We start from the raw sequence: 16,047 nt of genomic DNA, 5'->3' as shown, positions 1-16,047 counted from the left end.
ACTCCCTCTCTGCCGTATTAAAAATTGCTTTTGAAACTCTTCAGTTTCAAAAGCTGGTATTTGTGATGCATAGTGGGTGGGGGGAGGGGAGAATTCTGCTTTGACAAGTGCAGAGCATAAGCAGTGCTGGACTAGGACTGGGTTCAAATCCCATTCATCCTTTAAGATCGTTGGTGACCTGGGCTAGTTGCTCTCATCCTAACCTGCTTTGTATATTTTTTTGTGAGAAGGACATAGAAGGTGGAGAGGGGGAAAGAACCTTGTTCATTGCCTTGTACTCCTTGAGGGAGGGTGGAATAAAAATGTAATAAAAAATAAAGCATGTATAATTAGTTGCATGATTCCCTTAGATCTAGCAATAACACAGATTAAAATAAACACCCACATCTGGGAAAACTGTAGATACTGTTGACCTTGCAGAAAGCTTTAATTTGCAGAAGTCCTTGTGTGAGTCTGTTCTGTCTCACTAACTAAAAAAAAACATTTTAAAAGGAGCTGGGAGTAAACTTTGAATAGCTCTCCTATAATGTAAAAAGAGAGATACTTTAAAGCTGTGCTGATGTTGTTTTAATGGTGGGCAATTTAGATCATTTTTTCCCATTTTCTTTGCTGAAATTCCCAGGTGAGTCGCTCTGCCTGTTTAATGACAACGCAATTAATATGTAAATTGTTGCGGTCACGAGAGGCAGCGGCCGCAGTGGATGTGAGGACGTGGCCCCCTATATTAGACACAGGTATGTGCTTTTGTCTGCAAATGGAAACATCTTCTGTGTTGAAATATGGCTGCATCTTGCAGACATTCTAGAATCGTGTCTTTCATTTGCTCCCCAGATGATTTACCAAAGAAGCGGCCGCCTCAGATCTACAAACCTTCAAACCCTGACATGCTGGCTTATCTCGATTTCAGTGTATCCACAACTGGAATGCTAGCAGGGGTGAAGGTATGGCTTTTGTACCAGAACTATATGTTGTTATGTGAAACAACCCCTGGGGGCTGGGGGATAAGAATAGGCCCTCAGTTTGGCTGTGCTTGTCGTAAGAGGCGACTAAACAGCCACCGGGTAGATGGGACTCATTAGCCTGGGAAGGCAGCTCATCTGAGAGAAGGAAAACTCTGATCCCAAACCTCCACTGCCTTGTGGCTACATCCAGTTATGGAAAAGGCTTCAGGATCAACCTCGAGGCAAAATCCAGAGCCGGAGTCCCTGAGGCAGTTCATGGCTGAACACAGTGCCAAAAACAGTGTTATGTGTTTTTATTTTGTTATCACCTAAAAATCACATCTTTAGGGATAGGAGAAGCAGCACTAAGTTTATAGTTCTTAACTGGATATTAAGAACATAAGAAGATCCTTGCTGAATCAGGCCAAAGGCCCATCTAGTCCAGCTTCCTGTATCTCACAGTGGCCCACCAAATGCCTCAGGGAGCACACAAGGCAACAGACACAACCTGTGTCCAGGTGCCCTCCCCTGCACCTGGCAATCAGAGGTGGCCTGCCTCTCAAACCAAGAGACTGCACATACCTACTGTGACTTGTAACTTGTAATGAACTTTTCCTCCAGAAATTTGTCCACTCCCCCCTTAAAGGCATCCAGGCCAGATGCCTGGGTGCATCCCTTTCTGCATCCCTATTGCATGCATCTCTTTCTCTTATGACACTTCTGTGTATAATGAGACACCCTGGTAAGGTTCTTCTGGACCACTAGAATCTGTTTCCATTGTCAGGGGTTTTCTGCATGCTCAGGCAATGGTCTTCCCAGCTGTGCTACTCGGCATCTCTGCACTAGAGATGCTGTGGGTTTGGTCTTGGGACATCTGCAGGCAAAGTGTGTGCTTTATCACTGACTGTCTCCTTCTGGTACTCCCTCTCTGCTTAAAAAAACAAACCGTAGCCTTCAGTGCTGCATGCAGTTTGTACCAATTCCTGATGATAACTGAGGAATCAAAGCCACTGATGAGTCACTCTTTTGTTTTCGCAGTTGGTTGAATATGCTCCTTGGAACGCCTATTAATTTTCATAATGTATAAATGATGGCGTGTGTGTGTTTTGGTGGGGGGACTTAAAGCTGATGCTTATTTTTATCCATCCTCTTACTGAATTAAAGTCTGGCAGCAGTTCAAGAATGAACCTACAGAATGATGCAGTTCATCATCTTAATGATGGTCCTGTTGCTTTCTTCCAGATGTCTCACGCAGCCACTAGTGCCTTCTGTCGTTCTATTAAGCTGCAGTGTGAGCTTTATCCTTCTAGAGAAGTTGCTATCTGTCTGGACCCTTACTGTGGACTTGGGTTTGTCCTTTGGTGCCTCTGTAGGTAAGTTTCTGTTTATCAAGCATCACCAAACAAGATAATGATGCATAATAAAGTGTGTGTGTGTGTGTGAGTGAGTGAGTGAGAGAGAGAGAGAGAGAGAGAGAGACTTAAAAATAAACAACCCAACAATCTTGAGGTGTTTTGATCAACAATTGTATCAGAGAAGAAATTGATCAGTAGTGCTAGAGGTAAATTTGGCAGGGTGGAAATCCTGGAGCATATGTTTGCTCTGAATATAGGTTAACTAAAATAAAACTGTCTTCTCTCTAATATTCATTCCTAAAATTGAAACCGTTCTCCTAAGTCTTCTTTAGGAAATACTTTTCCCTTAGGATTGTACCTTGGATGAAACAAGGAATAGACCAAGAGGTTGTGTGCTCCCATTTATCCTTTTCCCTTTACTGTGAAGAGACCCCATATTTATTTGAACTTTGGACACATGGCATCCATTAGAGGCAGGGTAACTGAGACAGGGAGTGTGTGTGATCTCCGAGACCTGCTCCTTATCACACCTGAGTGTATTCCCAGGGAATCTCAGCATTTTGCTTCTCACAAATAATATCACAAACAGGTGTCTTTTCTGGAACAGACAAACCTAGTGGGACAAACCCAATAGCTTAGTGTATTGACTCCTTTGCTAGTCCAACGAAGACTAGCTCAAGAGAGGAGGGAAGAGAGAAGGCCAGGGAAGCATGAGTGATAAGAGATGACTGCGCATCCTGTCTGATAATCCAGCCCCACCCAGGTCCTCAGAAGTTTACTGTATCTTGTTTGTTCTCTGAGAGATTTTACTACCTTACAAATCTCAATTAGGAAATTGCTGTTTAGCAAAATACTGCTCAGTACTAAGGGACTTGAGCAGATAGTTAATCAGAATATTCTGGAAAGCTCTGAGAAGGTGTTAAACCCCTTTCCCCCATATATTGGCATTTATCATGCCAATACATGATAAATATATACATTTAAATGTAAATATGATTTACATGATAAATATATACATTATACAGAGCAGCTCACATGTTCCCTTCAACGTTAACAGCATTTCACATGCACATAATCAACATGACCAAGCACCTCCAATGAAGGACTTGTACCACTGTTTGAAAAGCATTGGTCTAGGAGCGCTCATTAGTCAGTGTTTGCGTATAAGGTATTCTGAACTCCATTTACTAGATAACAAATGATGCATTTTATTTATGGGATGATTAAACAAACTTGAGCTTATCAATTGCTGGTGCTTCTTTTTGTCTCTAAAGTCTCCGCTTTGTCATGTAAAGAAATCTTAAGTAAATTGACATGGATGTTAACGTCAAGTGATCATGTACACAAGTTTGATATCATTGCCATTGCAGCAGTGTAAGAGTGATTGAATCCCCATCCACCTATGGGGGTTGCAATCTGGCCACAAGCAGCCAAAAAAACTAACTGCTTATCCCTATTGTAGATGCTATGAAGTTGGGCTGGCCTGCTCCACTGTGATGTCCCAGAATGCAACATTCTGAGACTTCCAAACCACTAAGGAAAGCCTACTTGGAGCATGGAGCCAGTCCTTTGGTAAGTCTCAAGTATATTGCATGGTTTTGCAAAGTTTTGTGTTTGTTTTTATTTTATGTCCTGGAGGGTATAAAATAATAATGAAAAGAAACCTTGCAAAGCAGAGCAATAGACCTCTATATATAGGTGTCCCCTTATATCCACAGATCCCGTATCCACAGATTCACATATCCGTGGTTCTCCGCCCCCTACACCCATTACTTATCTATCTACCTTGACTGTAGTGCCAAGCACTCATTTCTCTGCAGCCTGTTACAGAATGCTAGAGGAGGAATGCAAGAACCAGTCAGCCGGAATGCTAGACAGGGAGACTAAGAGAATGCAAGCAGGAAGCTTCCCATTAGTATTCTTTTAGTCTCCCTGCTCTAGCATTCCGCATGACTGCTTCTCGCATTCCTCCGCTAGCATTCTGTAACAGGCTGCAAAGGAAGAGACATGAGTGATTGGTGCCACAGTAAGTATAGGGTTCCCTTTTGTCCACTGTTTGATTCTAAGGGTTGGGGAGGAACCGATCACCCGTGGATACAGGGGGATGCCTATATATATAAAAAATAAACTGCAGATTCCTATCAATTGGCCACATGCTCCAGCAGGATTTCCTGGGGATCTTTGTCAAAGATTGATGCATTCTGGACATGGCAAAACTTATCAGGTCAACATGAGGTCATGGATATTTGTATTTTTACTTTCAGTTGTCTATGCTGAATAAGTAATTCTGGAGTTCATTGTGGTATTATCTCCTCCTGCCAATATTTTATTTGCAGCTCATCTTTAATAGTAATAATTTCTTTTCAGTAGCTCCTTCACTCTTTTGAGCCTTTTAAAATGTACAGCAATTGGCATCTAGAAATACTGTTTTCCCAATCAATAAACCCACCTGTGGAACATGCAAAGCAAGATTTGAAAATGGACTGTGTTAGAACAGCAGTTTTCAATTTCTTTCATCTCATGGCACACTGTGCTAAAATTATTGAGGAACACGATCAGTTTTTTGACAGTGGTCAAGGCATACTACACTGCCGATGGGGGGGCTCCCCTCCCCCAACAGCCCTACTAATAAATGAGCCTTCCCCAAACTCCTGTGGCACACCTGCAGACCATTTGCGGCACACCAGTGTGCCATGGCACACTGGTTGAAATTGCAGTATTAGAACAATGTATTTTTATTTACCAAATTTATAGTCTACTTTTTCATTAAGTGGTTTCAAAGCCATTTATTCACACATGGACATACACCACTTGATGACTCAACAGTGTATGACTTGCAGTTGGGTATGTCCCCAACACATCCTTTGCAAAGCATTGTGTTTGATATGGTGTGAAGTGACAATACTATCTTTGACTTGGTTCTTCTTTCCATGTGCAAGTGATCACTTAATGTTGCACTCATCAAGTGGTGAATGTGCATTTGTGAACCATTCCAAAAAGATTGCCGTGATAGTTGAACTTCAGTGGTCTTTCTCAAGCTAACTATTTATAGTTAGGGTTACCATATGACAAACATGACTTTTCACTTGAACCATGTTTTTCCTAAATGCCTAGTGACATCATTGGAGTTACCCAGTTGTAGTCAAAGGAAAAATTTCAGCTTGCTAAGAAGTTGTAGGATGGTGGATGGTGGTAAAGGTGGATTCTATTCTAACTCACAAGGGGTTGACTCCATGTGGGAATTGTTGATGACCACAGCTCATCACCAAAAACTTTTGGTTCTTGCCCCACCACTGAAATAATTCTTTCTGCTGCAGACATATAGTCCACTTATGTAGGCTGACTTTCACATAAGCAGATTTAAAGAGGTCCCATGCACTTGCTTGGTTGTTCCCTATTGCCTGCCCTATGAGGCTGAAGCAACAACACAACAATTACTTCAATTGTTCAACAATAATTTCCTTTTCAGTTTTGGAATTGTCTGGTCTCTCAAAGCAAGTTTCTAGTTTTGTGTTAACAAATCTTATATCTTTGCAGCGTTTATTCAGGACACCAGTCTATTTTGATTCCTCCCTCAGAATTGGAGACCACACCTGCTCTGTGGCTTCTGGCTGTGAGTCAGTACAAAGTGAGAGATACTTTTTGCTCTTACTCAGTTATGGAGCTTTGTACCAAGGGCCTTGGTTCACAAACAGAATCTCTGAAGGTGAGGAACCCAGTTTGTTCCATCTCTCTGTTTCCCACCCACATGTTATCATCATCTGTGAGAGTCAGAGTGCATTTAGTGAGAAGAAACTAATCAAGAAGTGAGAGGCATCAACAGGGCCCACAGAATTGATCTTTCTAGTAAATTTCTCACCTCTTGTTTCTCAGCTGTTTCCAGAGCACAGGATTATACAGTGCTTAGCTATGTTGGTCGATCTGTTCAGAGTTGTTCTGCATATGCAGAAATTTTTACAGATCGCTGCTTCTGTTAGTTGTTTCTAATAGTTTTGTGCAGTCTGCTCCAAATGAAGGAAGCCCTCAAGGAGCCATAGAGCAATGCATGTTGTGCATGTAGAAGGTCCCAGCTTCCATCTCTGGCATCACCTGGTAGGGCTGGGGAAAGACTGTGGAACCTCAGACAGCCTTTGCCAATCAATGTAGACAACACTAACCAATGATGTAGGGCAGTGTTATATGTTTATTTCAAGCACTCGGATCAGGTAGGAGGAAGCATCATTTGTGAACAGTGAAAGGTACAGCAAAGATGAGGCACTAGTAGAGGGCCTCTAAGGTAGGTCTGTGTCCCAGCAAGTGCTCATTCTTGATTATCTCTTGTGCCAGGCATGAGCCAGCATCTGAAATCTGTTCCAATGTGTACTATACTATTAAGGTTGCTTTTAGTGGTAGGGTAGAACTTAAAAATACATGATGGTGCTTTTTAATCCCAACAGCATTTATATGGATGAATGTTTTGCAGTAGACTTACTTCACCAGCACCACTCTTTTCATGTTTATTAGTAGCATACTTTAAATCTGATTAATGGGGGGGAGGGGGGAAGATCCAAGTTAGATCAGTCCAAGAACCAGAAACATAGAACACTATAAAAAAGAGCCTCTTTCAAAAGGCAACTATCCATGAAGCAGAGAAACTTCACCAGGTAAACAGTAAAATCTAGGAAAGAAACTGGGTTTGGAGAGAGAAAACCTTGAAGAGTAACACAATAAATGGTCTTAAAAAAATACAGTGCAGTTGTTCTCCTGTATCTGAGTAGGTCGTATAATAGGCCTTGATGAAAGGCCACCTGGGAACCACATGCAAGTCAGTCTGAGCTCCTTAGAGGAAAACTGGAGTATATGTTTTTAATATATTATGCATTTGAAATACAACTGTACGCTTGGAAAAAAAATTGCACATGTGGCCTGCCTTGCTTCCTTATTCAGTTTAGCAGCACTTGTTGCTTGCTGCCTTAAATTGTCCCAGATAACAGTCCTTGACTTACAGGTACTCAGTGCTCTTCTCCATGCAGCTTTATGCTTCAGTGATGTTTTTATTATTTATTTACTATATTAATTAACTGCCAAAGCACTTGTGATGGTTTGTAGTTTAAAATAATGGCTTACTGTCTAAGAGAGATGATAAAAAAGAAAGAGGAACAGGAATGAAGGGGGGAAGGGAAATTCAGGTGCCAGCTCTTTTTAATTCTGTTAGATAATGGCTAGATCGAATAATCACTATACAAGACAATTCTGGGGAAGGAGGAGTCTAATGTTGATTGGTCCCAGCTAAGCCAATGGAAGAAGTCTCACACATCTCTCTCTGATGCACCCAGGTAAATTGGTTGACTGCTGATGAAGGCAGTTATCAAGGGAGAGGACCCAGTGGCATAGCTAAGGGGGGGTCAATTGCCCCAGGTGCCAAGCCTTGGAGGGTCCCTTTCTGAGGCCTGGGCAGGCCATGTGCGATCTCTCCGAGGCTCAGAAGGTTTGCCAGAGGCCTTAGAAAGGCACTTCCTTTTTTAAAAACCAGCAGTGACTTTCTAAGGCTTTCTGTGGGAGGCATTTTTTAAAATGTGACTATAGGTACCAGATGGTGTAACTATACCACTGGGAAAGCCCAAATATAATTTATTTGCTTTTGGTTTTCCATTTGAACAAATTAACTTGTGGCAAAACATGAAGTTGCAGGGTTTCTGAAATGTTGAAATAACTGAATTAAATGCTAACACCACACCTGGGATAACTGAATTTCTGTCCCTTATTCCAGGCAAGGGGACTGGACCTCTCAAGAGTGCGGACGTGTGTGGTTGTGGCAGAAGAACGCCCCCGAATAGCTCTGACACAGTCTTTTTCAAAACTTTTTAAAGATCTTGGCTTACACCCCAGAGCTGTCAGCACATCATTTGGCTGCCGAGTTAACCTGGCTATCTGTTTGCAGGTAAGACTCTTCTTTCCTCAGTAACCTTAAAGCAGTACTTCTGGCATGAAAGTGGGCTCTGTTTTGCACAAGACCACTTGGTTAGCCAGTACACATGGTACTTGCTGCTAGTAATGCATTTTGTCTGCTTTTTAAATGAACATTTTCATTTAGCTGTCACATTGTATTCACGGCATTTCTTCTGCCCCAGATTTTAAAGTAACTCAGTAGAAATTTGTACAAAAGTTCCTAAACTTGTGACTTGTAAAAGTTGATCTTACTAATGTTAGTGAAGTTGTCCTTTCTTAAGAACATAAGAAAAGCCTTACTAAACCTGACCGAATACCCTTCTTGTCCATCATCCTGGTTTCCACAGTGACCCGCCAGCTGTCTCTGGGAAGTCCACAAGTAGGAGAGATACATATACTTCTCTTCCACCTTTGCTTTCCTGCAACTGGTATTCAGAGACAAACTGTGACTGAACCCAGACTTAGTGCATAGTCATCATGACTAATGGCCATTGATTAATATACCTTTTGTGAGTTGGTTAGAACATAAGAACATAAGAACAGCCCCACTGGATCAGGCCATAGGTCCATCTAGTCCAGCTTCCTGTATCTCACAGCAGCCCACCAAATGCCCCAGGGAGCACACCAGATAATAAGAGACCTCATCCTGGTGCCCTCCCTTGCACCTGGAATTCTGACATAGCCCATTTCTAAAATCAGGAGGTTGCACATACACATCATGGCTTGTACTCCGTAATGGATTTTTCCTCCAGAAACTTGTCCAATCCCCTTTTAAAGGCGCCCAGGCCAGATGCCGTCACCACATCCTGTGGCAAGGAGTTCCACAGACCAACCACACGCTGAGTAAAGAAATACTTTCTCTTGTCTGTTCTAACTCTCCCAACACTCAATTTTAGTGGATGTCCCCTGGTTCTGGTGTTATGTGAGAGTGTAAAGAGCATCTCCCTATCCACTCTGTCCATCCCCTGCATAATTTTGTATGCCTCAGTCATGTCCCCACTCAGGCGTCTCTTTTCTAGGCTGAAGAGGCCCAAACGCCGTAGCCTTTCCTTGTAAGGAAGGTGCCCTAGCCCCGTAATCATCTTAGTCGCTCTCTTTTGCACCTTTTCTGTTTCCACTATGTCTATTTTGAGATGCGGCGACCAGAACTAGACGCAATACTCCAGGTGTGGCCATACCATAGATTTGTACAATGGCATTATAATATTAGCTGTTTTGTTCTCAATACCTTTCCAAATGATCCCAAGCATAGAACTGGCCTTTCTAACTGCCGCCGCACATTGGGTCGATACTTTCATCGACCTGTCCACCACCACCCCAAGATCTCTCATCTGATCTGTCAGTTTGATTTTTTGCCCCAATGTGCATGACTTTACACTTACTGACATTGAAGCGCATCTGTCATGTTGTTGCCCATTCTGCCAGTCTGGAGAGATCCTTCTGGAGCTCCTCACAATCACTTCTGATCTTCACCACTCGGAAAAGTTTGGTGTCGTCTGCAAACTTTGCAACCTCTGCTCACCCCTGTCTCCAGGTCATGTATGAAGAGGTTGAAAAGCACCGGTCCCAGGACAGATCCTTGGGGCACACCGCTTTTCACCTCTCTCCATTGTGAAAATTGCCCATTGACACCCATTCTCTGCGTCCTGGCCTCCAACCAGTTCTCAATCCATGAGAGGACCTGTCCTCTAATTCCCTGACTGTGGAGTTTTTTCAGTAGCCTTTGGTGAGGGACCGTGAGGGAACGCCTTTGGTGAGGGAACGCCTTCTGAAAGTCCAGATATATAGTGTCCACAGGTTCTCCTGCATCCACATGCCTGTTGACCTTTTCAAAGAATTCTGTAAGGTTTGTTAGGCAAGACTTTCCCTTACAGAAGCCATGCTGATTCTCCCTCAGCAAGGCCTGTTCATCTATGTGTTTTGAGATCCTATCTTTGATGAGGCATTCCACCATCTTACCCGGTATAGATGTTAGGCTGACCGGCCTATAGTTTCCCGGGTCCCCCCTCTTTCCCTTTTTAAAGATAGGTGTGACATTTGCTATCCTCCAATCTTCTGGCACCGTGGCCATTTTGAGGGACAAGTTGCATATCTTAGTCAAGAGATCAGCAACTTCATTCTTCAGTTCCTTAATAACTCTTGGGTGGATGCCATCAGGGCCCGGTGACTTATTGATCTTTAATTTATCAATGAGGTCTGAAACATCTTCTCTTTTAACCTCTGACTTAATTCCTTGGTCAGGAGGGGCCATTTGGGCAGCAGTATCTGCCCGAGGTCTTCTGCCGTGAAGACAGATGCAAAGAACTCATTTAATTTCTCTGCCATCTCTAAGTCTCCTTTTATCTCCCCTTTCCCTCCCTCACCATCCAGAGGGCCAACCGCTTCTCTGGCGGGTTTCTTGCTTCTAACATAGTTGAAGAAGCTTTTATTATTCCCCTTAATGCTGCTGGCCATGCGTTCCTCATAGTCTCGCTTGGCCTCCCATATCACCTTCTTACATTTCTTTTGTCATAGTTTATATTCCTTTTTATTCTCTTCATTAGGGCAAGACTTCCATTTACGGAAGGAAGCTTCCTTGCCCTTCACAGCCTCTCTAACTTGGTTCGTTAGCCATGCGGGCACCCGCCTGGATTTAGTGGAGCCCTTCTTTCTTTGTGGTATACACCTCTGCTGGGCCTCTATTACTGTTGTTTTAAGCAGCCTCCATGCACTCTGGAGAGATTGGACTCTTTTTCCCCTCCCTTTCAACCTCCTTCTAACCAGCCTCCTCATTTGAGGGAAGTCCGCCCGTCGGAAGTCAAGGGTTTTTGTTAGAGATTTGCCTGGTATTCTTCCCCCAACGTGCACGTCAAAACGGATCGCAGCATGATCACTGTTCCCCAATGACTCAGTAACATTTAGTTCAGTCCCCTTTTAAATTCATCCACTCTTGTAGCAACCAGTTCCATAAATTAATTGCACGCTTTGTGAAGTGTGCCTCCTTTGGTCTGTCCTAAATCTGCCACCAATCAGTTTCAATGAATGACACCTGCTTCTTCATGTAAAGTATCTCAAAACCAATCTCCTCCCGTGAGTGGAAATTGTTGTTTGAAATATGCCTCTGTCTTGTGCATGTAATAGTATAACCTTCCTTGCTTAAAATCAGTTTTGCCCCAGTTGTATCCCCAACTAGTTTACATGATGCAGCTGCACTGCCAAAGCATACCCTGTGTTCTGAGGTGGGGGGTGGGGGGTGGGGGTGGCGATAGGCAGCCTGGCTCCATAGGCTGCCTGGCTGCTAATGAATTTCCTCAGGTGAACACCAACAATTTAGCTGACATTTGTCCAAGGAGCCTCAAGGTGTGTTGGGCTGGGAAAAAGGGAGTAGAATCTTGGCATGTGCTCATGCCTCTGAAATCTGCCCCTTTCCTGTCCCAATCCTCCCATGAACTTCCCCCTTACCTGCTCCGGTTGGGCTTCTGCTCACCACTCTCATGTGCCTGGGGTGTCTGGCCATTTGTGCCAGTGGTCCCACTGCACATGATCGCAGTGTTCCTTTTACAATGCCATGCCAGAACTCAACAGCGGCAGATCACTAGTTCCACCACTGTAAGCCCACAATAAGATTGGGCTAATTGTTTTATGTGTAACTTGCAGCCTAGTCTTATCCATGTCTACTCAGAAGTAAGTCCCATAGAGTTAAATGGGACCTGCCTTCATGTAAGTGTGTATAGAATTGCATCCATAGTAATTGTGGCTTGTGCCAAAGATAAATGAAATATCTATAGTAAGTTTTTGGGTAAAAGTAGGCAGACAGGTGTTTATAAATAACTTTTTATTTAGTACTTTGCATTTTACCAAGTATTTTATATACATTATTTCACTGGCAATCCCTTCAACCACCCTATTTTTTCAGTACTCCTATACCCATATGTGAATATGGAGTTGAGGCTCAACAACAACACACTAGCTTTTAAAGTATCTTAGTAAGATCACGGCAGAGGTGAAATTTGAACCAGGGGCTCCCTGCCTTACGGTTTTGTTGTTTAGCTCTTACAAATTCTCTAAATTACATTTTGTCTCCTCTTTTTCTCAAAGAAATGACAAATCATTCATACACTCCAGTCTATTTGCATAACAACTCTGGTATCAACCCCCAAACTGGTAACTGATCTAGAAATGTAATGGGGAGGGGGAAGCCCACTGGGTCTTAACTCTTTAGATTAAATGTGGGAATGAGTAACAAAAACAGATGAGCTTCAGGTGGATACTTAGATATATTCTTACAAAAGATGTAATAAAGTCTGTTGAGTTCTAAATGAAAGCCTTCCTTGACAATGGAGTCAAGTGTCCCTTTTTTTCTTCAAGGGGATCCTTCCTTGGAACCTCCCCTTTTCCATCACCGCTTATGAATTTTGTCCTCTTCCTCCTGGCACTACCTCTTCTTTTTCATGAGAGAAAGGGTTGTATAGCTTGGAATCTTTCCTAGTGTTTTATAATCATTTCTTAGAGGTTTGTAGTTGTGTGCATTCCTGGCCATTGTCTCTCTTGTTGGAGCTGTTTTGCTCTGACTTTTGAACCTCTCCTGAGGTTCAAACCTCTCCTGTTGAAAAAAATTCAACAAGTACTTATGGTACTGTCTTTACCTTGAATGTATCTTTTCAGAATGCACGTGGGGGGAAATGCATGCTTTAATGTGACCTCATAAAATGTTTCTGATGAAAGCCTTTACCCTGATGTGCAAGACATCATCGGTTGTCTTAAGAATTCATTTGCCTTTCATTTACTTTTGTGAGATGTCTATAGTCAGCACCTGTCTGTATTTTTTATTTAATTTTCTCCTGCTGTAGCATGACAGAGGATAGGACTGTTCATTGGATGTGGTTGGCTATCAATATAGAATAAAAGGGGATGAATAGTCGATATCTTCTGAGCTATTTCCATTCTCCCCCCCCCCCCGCAACATTATAGCTGCTAGCATCCATTATGGGCAGTTGCTGAGAGTAAATCAAATGGATGCATCTACTGGTGGGGCCTCTATATCAGTTGATTCAGCATCTGCGGATTTAGTCCACCCCAAATGCCGAATCCCCGGATCACCCCTCAGACCTCCCAGATGTGACCAGAAGCTTGTTTCAGTCACAGCTGAAGTTTTCTGAGTTTCAGAGAGGCCATGTGCCAGCTTGCGTGGCCTCTCCAAGGCTCAGAATGCCCCCAGAGCGGTTTTCAGACGACTTCTGGTAAAACCAGAAGTCAACCGAAAACTGGTCCAGGTGCCATTCTGGCTCTGGTCACATTAGGAGAAAAGGGTTCCAGAAACCACTGATTTTGTCATCTGTGGTTTTCTGTGGTGGGTCCAGGAATGGAACCCCCACAGATAAAGAGGCTCTACCTGTACCTAGAAAAAAACTTTTTGGGAGTTAAAATGGGGAGGGGGGTTGACAAGAAGACTTCCAAGGAAGTGAATTTTGCAGCTTATGCCTCTGTCGATCATTTGAGCCTGATCTGAATATGAGAAGTTCACAAGCTTCAGTCAAATTTCAAGGTTTAAATAATCAGAGCAACATATAGAGCCAAACAGTAATGAGAACTCTGCAGCCCTACAGTTTCTTTCGAATTGTATTTTGTGTACAAATAACATAGTGCAATGCAAATATGGGTCTGTCCAATTAATGTCAGCTTCTGCTTTTTGGGAGCACTTTGCACAGCTTCCATTTGGTGGAAAGAAAGGAATTATTCTAACTGTCATTGGCTAGATACCCACAGAAGTAGATATTTCTGGATATATGTATTTCAGTGCCACAGTTGGAGCAATTTATTTCTCTGCAAGAAAGTAGATGCCCTTCTGGGCAATGACAAATAGGATGGATTGGCATTGTTAGCAAATTAGCTGTTGACACATCTCTTGATGGCACAGAGTTTTCACTGAGGAAATCATATCGCAATTATTATCCCCCAGCGGTATCGTTACGGCAGACTGTATTGAGCTTCATGGTTCTCTGTGGAAATCATGTATTGTAGGGGAAAGTGACAGCACACTTACAGCAAACTGCCCTAAGCATCCCAGAGAACTTCTTAATGTTATTGTGGCCACCAGTTGTCACTGTTCACTTCCATGTGTCGCTTTCAAGAGAGATTACTTGGTGCACTAGATAGATTACAAACACTGGCAATAAATGATGTTGCAGGTTACAGTGACAGTTCTGAGTGTATTTGAGTATACAAATGTTAAATATACAGGTACATACAATATCACATGCACAAGGTCTTGGGTTTTCTCCCTGGTATTTTCAATTGAAAGATCTCTGGTAACATCGCTGGGAAAGAACTTTGAGATCCTGGTGTGCCATTGTCTGCCAGAATCAACGACACTAGGCCCCATGAACCAATGAACTCTTCCACGTACCAGTTTGTGAGCCTCAAGGGGTGTGTCTGCTGTGTGAGCAGGACAGTATGGCAGCCATCACTGGGTGCTGATTGGGTGGATGGCGTGAGCAGGCCCAAGAGCAGCAGGGAGGCCAAACTTGTCTTTGCTTTCTGTGTCATCACCTCTTGCTACCCACGGCTTTCTAAGTTATTCTCTTCAAATATACTGGCTGCTTTTGTGGGGGGGGGGGGAACTTAAGTCCGTAGAACAGTGGTTCAGCTGGCAGCTCCCTTGACCTACTGGGCCACCAGCTGTGGCTTCCCATTAGAGCTACAATCCTATACATTGTATAGGGCAGAAAGTGACAGAATTGGATCAGATTATTTGCTCTGGTAGAGGTAGTATGAAGTATTGATCTTTTGCTCCTCTTTTATTGAGAAGAAGTTAATTGGGAAATTAATTTTATTGGGAAATTTTATTGGGAAGAAATTAAATAATGTGACTTTGTTAGCACCAATATTAATGGGGTTAATGTGATTGCTTAAAACTTTGTGGGTTTAATATGGACCGTTAAATACAGGATGCACGCTCACAAGTTGTACAACAGGTAGTCATAACCATCCTGTAACTTTCAGTATGACTTAGGCTGTAGTCCTATGCACACTTCCCTGGGAGTAAACCCAATTTAATACAAGGGAGCTTGCGTCTGATTATACATGCATAGGATCGTGCTGTTACATTGGCTGTTGAGGACAAAACTACAAAAGGCTTAGCTGTGCTACCTTTTTAAAAGTGAAATCCTTGAAGATATGCATTATACTGACCTCAACTGCAGGCATTCTAGCATGATAGAACCCCAGTAGCTCTTAGGATGTATGACATTTTACTGTGCTTATAGTTTCTATACAAGCAATGGATTCGTAATCCACTGCAGTGTGATGTGTATCTTGATAAATGTATCCTGGTTGTGTTTACGGGTTTGTCCCTTTGTCATTGACAAGACTCAGAGAACCCTGATCTGTACAGAATAACTTTTTATTGAGAACTAGGATCAAGTACTTGAAGATGCTGTCCATTTAGGAGAGCCCATACATCTTTGAAAACCAGAACCAGCCCGTTATATTTTGGTACCTGAAGTGAAAAATTCAGCGTTGACCCCCCCCCTCTAATTAATGTGAGCCATGCTGCACTGGAGAGATCTTGTCTTAAACCTCATCAATCTGAATGGGGTCCCTTATGTATCTCCCGTTTGTTTCAGCAGGGCTTACACAAGACAACCTCCTGGTGGAATGTGCCTTCTTGGTTGAATCTGTTCATTTGCCACTCTTTATGGTACCCAAAATACATTTCTCAAGGCAGTCTCTTGGCTCTTATCAGGGCCACCTCTGCTGAATACAAGATCTAGCATATTGGAAAGAAACCGGTTTCATCTTCTGTTTGTGAATATAACTAGGACCGATTTAATTAAGGTGCAGCC

At 42.8% G+C, this 16,047-nt stretch overlaps 1 protein-coding gene across 6 annotated transcripts in view; it reads left to right on the top strand.

Moving 5' to 3' along the window:
- The window catches only part of DIP2C (disco interacting protein 2 homolog C), a 315,383-nt gene that overhangs the window by 278,628 nt on the left and 20,708 nt on the right, over window positions 1-16,047 (top strand). For all 6 annotated transcript variants that reach the window (XM_066626988.1, XM_066626987.1, XM_066626986.1 and 3 more), the window contains 5 exons: window positions 623-734; window positions 832-941; window positions 2,184-2,314; window positions 5,834-6,002; window positions 8,046-8,216. In XM_066626988.1, coding sequence (XP_066483085.1) covers window positions 623-734; window positions 832-941; window positions 2,184-2,314; window positions 5,834-6,002; window positions 8,046-8,216 — 693 coding nt within the window. The remainder of the gene's footprint in view (window positions 1-622; window positions 735-831; window positions 942-2,183; window positions 2,315-5,833; window positions 6,003-8,045; window positions 8,217-16,047) is intronic.

This window comes from Tiliqua scincoides, chromosome 5, assembly GCF_035046505.1.
Source record: "Tiliqua scincoides isolate rTilSci1 chromosome 5, rTilSci1.hap2, whole genome shotgun sequence".
Classification (NCBI taxonomy): domain Eukaryota; kingdom Metazoa; phylum Chordata; class Lepidosauria; order Squamata; family Scincidae; genus Tiliqua; species Tiliqua scincoides.
The sequence above is the reverse complement of the archived record's forward strand: the minus strand, read 5'-3'. Positions and strand labels throughout refer to the sequence as shown.